Genomic DNA, 4,502 nt, shown 5'->3' with positions numbered 1-4,502 from the left:
CAAATGGGCGCTTCCTCGGGAAAACATCTTTGAACTCATCCAAGAGCGAGATTAATCGTCCATCCTTGCTTTCATTGCTAGGCGTTTCATTGACCACCATTAGGTAAACCTGGTTGCCATTGACGATAGCCTCGTCCACTTCTTTCTCACTAGCAAACATGGTCAGGCTAGTGGTCGTCCCACGCTTGGCACTCATAGAACGTACTTCACCTGGCGCCATTGGTTTTAAGACAATTCTTTTTCCCTTACTTACCAACTCGTACTCGTTGCTTCGACCGCGATGCACCACATCCCGGTCATATTGCCAAGGTCGTCCTAATAGGACATGACATGCATCCATTGGCACAACATCGCAGAGGATGTCGTCGTTGTAAGATCCCATGGTTAGTGTCACCTTTACTTGCTTAGTGATTTTCACTTTATTCTCGTCATCCAGCCAATGCAGGGCGTAAGGCTTTGGGTGAGGTGTCGTGGGTAGTTTCAATTTCTCCACCATCTCCTTTGAGGCGACGTTGGTGCAACTGCCTCCATCAATGATTAGGCTACACCATTTGTCCTTCACTCGGCATTTGGTGTGGAAAATTTGACTTCGTTGTTCCGTTTCAATGGGCGATGTTTGAGCTTGCAGGGCTCGGAGAACCAAATTGCAATCATAGCTAGGAGCGACGTAATCTTCGGGCGTTCCCGGCGGGTGCCTCTTCCTCATCTCCTTCTAAATTAAAAATACCATTAGTTCTTTCCTCTTCTTCGAACAATTCATCACGACATTTCACGGCCTCTCTTAGTGTGATGGTTCGCTGGCTCGGGCACGCATTTTTGAAATGCCCAAACCCTTGACATTTAAAACACCGAATCTGCGTGGAGTTATTCTCCTTTGAGGCGGATGGTTTGCTAACAGCACTGGGGGGTAGAAGTCATCTTGGGATCGGTGGTGTTCCCCGTTGTGCTTGTCCTTGAGTTGTTCTCATTTTTCCAAGTCCGGCTATTCTCGCCATAGGTGGTTGTCACCTTCGTCTTTCCTTGTGCCTCCACCTTGAGACACATACTACACAAGGTATCGAAATCTGAGTAATTCTGTAACTCGACAACATGGGCGATGTTGCGGTTTAGACCTCGTAGGAATCGTGCCATCCTTATGTCCTCATCTTCCACCAAGTCTCCCATTAAGGCCAGATTCTCAAATTCGTTGATGTATTCTAGGACACTCAGCCTTCCTTGGGCAAGATCGGTGATCTTACGATAGGTCGTGAGCCTATGCGTTGCGGGGACATATCTTTTCCGTAACTTTAGTTTAAGCACGTGCCACGACGTTATCTTTGGTTTTCCGGCTCGAACTCTTCTGGTCTTAAGGCTTTCATACCATAATGAAGCCCCATTTCTTAATTTCAAAATGGCGTACTTGCAGCTCTGTTCATCATCAAGTCCCTTAAAATCAAACATCCGATCTATTTGTCTTTCCCATTCAAGGTAAGACTCGGGATCCGTGCTTCCCGTGAACTCGGGTAGTTCACTCATTTTGAACTCGTCAATGACTCGTTCACGTCTTGGCTGCCATTTGGGATCGTGTTCTTGCAATTTCTTTAAGGCTCTTTGAAGATCCCTGAGAAAGTTTGGATCGTCGAAGTTCATATTTGGTGATTGGGGTTTTGTGTTTTCGAAAAAAAGGAAGTTTGTTTTTTTTTTTGTCAGTGAACAGTACCGTGAACAGTGATTCTCGTTTTTTTTTTTTTTTTTCAATTCGTGCCTTCAAGATCCAATCGATTAACCCTCAACTTCCTTGCCGAGTTTAATCTTTGAACACCAAGCGCGTTGGATATTCAACTATCAATGGATTGGGACCTCCTTAGGACCGTCTTGATTTTTTTGGGGTGATCAAGAGCCGAAGCTCTGATACCATTTGATGCGTATACGTAGCGGAAGACTTAATTGTTTTGTTTTTGGGTTTTTGTTGTGTAAAAGATAAAGGATATTTGTTTCGATTCCTTGAGAAGAGATCGAAAACAATGGGATATTTGGTATCACTAGACCTATAGTGATAACAATGGGGAATTACTCAAACGCGTCAAGCAACTCAATCTCAAATCATGGAGCACGTCCTTAGTTTAAGGCAAGATTCGAAAACCTCGACTCTTTGGAAAAGATTGAAACCACCAAGTTTCTCTCTCTAAAATGTTTATACTTCAACTTTTTGATGATTACAAATGAGGGAGGCTAGGTCCTTTTATAGGAAAAAGTCCTTGGCCTCCAAGCAAAGCTTTAAATGCTAGTTGTAAGTTCTAGGATGATTAGATGCATGGAACTTACAACCTAGACCCTTTGACAAATTTTATTCAAACTATGTTGAAAAATGCAAAAATATAAGCTAGGATTCCTCTCCCTTGGTGCCGCCACATTCGGCCCTTCCTCCCTTTGTTCCCATTTGATTTTCTTTTGTTCCCACACGGCATCAAGGGGTGTGCGGTCCTCGAGCTTCAACCGCGCATAATACCTCTCTTTTACGTAAACCCATCCAATTTTCATGCATAAAAAATGTGTTCATTGGGCCTGGTTTTGATTGGTGCTCTATGTCGAGCACGACTTCGTCCATGGGGTCCATATCCGCGTCATTCACACAACAAGTCACAATAATAAGGACAAATGGTTTTCACAACAAGTCACAAGGACTAATAAACAAGGAAAAATGGTTTAAACAACAAGTCACAAGGACTAAAGAACAAGGACAAATGGTTCACACAACGAGTCATATGGACTAATAAACAAGGACAAACGGTTCACACAATGAGTCACAAGGTCTAATGAACAAGGACCAATGGTTCACACAACGAGTCACAAGGTCTAAAGAACAAGGACAAATGATTTACACAATGAGTCCTTGTTACAAATGGTTTAAACAACGAGTCACAAGGACGAATGAACAAGGACAAATGGTTTACACAACGAGTCACAAAGACTAATAAACAAGGACAAATGGTTCACACAAAGAGTCATATGGACTAATGAACAAGAACAAATGGTTCACACAAGGAGTCACAAGGATTAAAGAACAAGGACAAATGGTTCACACAACGAGTCACAAGGACTAATGAACAAGGACAAATGGTTCACACAACGAGTCAGAAGGACTAATGAACAAGGACAAATGGTTCACACAAAGAGTCATATGGACTAATGAACAAGAACAAATGGTTCACACAAGGAGTCACAAGGATTAATGAACAAGGACAAATGGTTCACACAACGAGTCACAAGGACTAATGAACAAGGACAAATGGTTCACACAACGAGTCAGAAGGACTAATGAACAAGGACAAATGGTTCACACAACGAGTCACAAGGACTAATTAACAAGGAAAAATGGTTCACACAAAAAGTCACAATAACAAGGATAAATGGTTCACACAATGAGTCACAAGGACTAATAAACAAAGACAAAAGGTTTAAACAACGAGTAATAAGGACTAAAGAACAAGTACAAATGGTTCACACAAAGAGTCATATGGACTAATGAACAAGAACAAATGGTTCACACAACGAGTCACAAAGACTAATGAACAAGGACAAATGGTTCACACAACGAGTCACAAGGACTAATAAACAAGGACAAATGGTTTAAACAACGAGTCACAAGGACTAAAGAACAAGGACAAATGGTTCACACAACGAGTCACAAGGACTAATGAACAAGGACAAATAGTTTACACAACGAGTCACAAGGATTAATGAACAAGGACAAATGGTTCACACAACTAGTCACAAGGACTAATGAACAAGGAAAAATGGTTTAAACAACGAGTGACAAGGGCTAAAGAACAAGGACAAATGGTTCACACAACGAGTCATATGGACTAATAAACAAGGACAAACGGTTCACACAATGAGTCACAAGGACGAATGAATAAGGACAAATGGTTTACACAACAGTCACAAGGACTAATGAACAAGGACAAATGGTTCACACAACGAGTTACAAGGACTAATGAACAAGGAAAAATGGTTCACACAACAAGTCACAATAACAAGGACAAATGGTTTACACAATGAGTCACAAAGACTACTAAACAAGGACAAATGGTTTAAACAACGAGTCACAAGGACTAAAGAACAAGGACAAATGGTTCACACAAAGAGTCATATGGACTAATGAACAAGAACAAATGGTTCACACAACGAGTCACAAAGACTAATGAACAAGGACAAATGGTTCACACAACGAGTCACAAGGACTAATAAACAAGGACAAATGGTTTAAACAACGAGTCACAAGGACTAATGAACAAGGACAACGAGTCACAAGGATTAATGAACAAGGACAAATGGTTCACACAACTAGCCACAAGGACTAATGAACAAGGAAAAATGGTTCACACAGCAAGTCACAATAATAAGGACAAATGGTTTTCACAACAAGTCACAAGGACTAATAAACAAGGAAAAATGGTTTAAACAACAAGTCACAAGGACTAAAGAACAAGGACAAATGGTTCACACAACGAGTCATATGG

General features: G+C 41.3%; 1 protein-coding gene across 1 annotated transcript; it reads right to left on the bottom strand.

The window, feature by feature from the left end:
• Positions 1-891: 891 nt before the first annotated feature.
• LOC141613959 (uncharacterized) lies at positions 892-1,629 on the bottom strand. Its single transcript, XM_074432701.1, has one exon. It carries the CDS (start codon positions 1,627-1,629, stop codon positions 892-894), a length of 738 nt encoding a protein of 245 aa, XP_074288802.1.
• Between the last annotated feature and the right edge of the window lie 2,873 nt (positions 1,630-4,502).

Source organism: Silene latifolia, chromosome 11 (assembly GCF_048544455.1).
Source record: "Silene latifolia isolate original U9 population chromosome 11, ASM4854445v1, whole genome shotgun sequence".
NCBI classification, from domain to species: Eukaryota; Viridiplantae; Streptophyta; class Magnoliopsida; order Caryophyllales; family Caryophyllaceae; genus Silene; species Silene latifolia.
This window is presented reverse-complemented; position numbering and strand designations above follow the sequence as displayed.

Coding starts and splice junctions, on each gene's coding strand:
- LOC141613959 (XM_074432701.1), bottom strand. CDS start 1,629: ATGAACTTCGACGATCCAAACTTTCTCAGGGATCTTCAAAGAGCCTTA.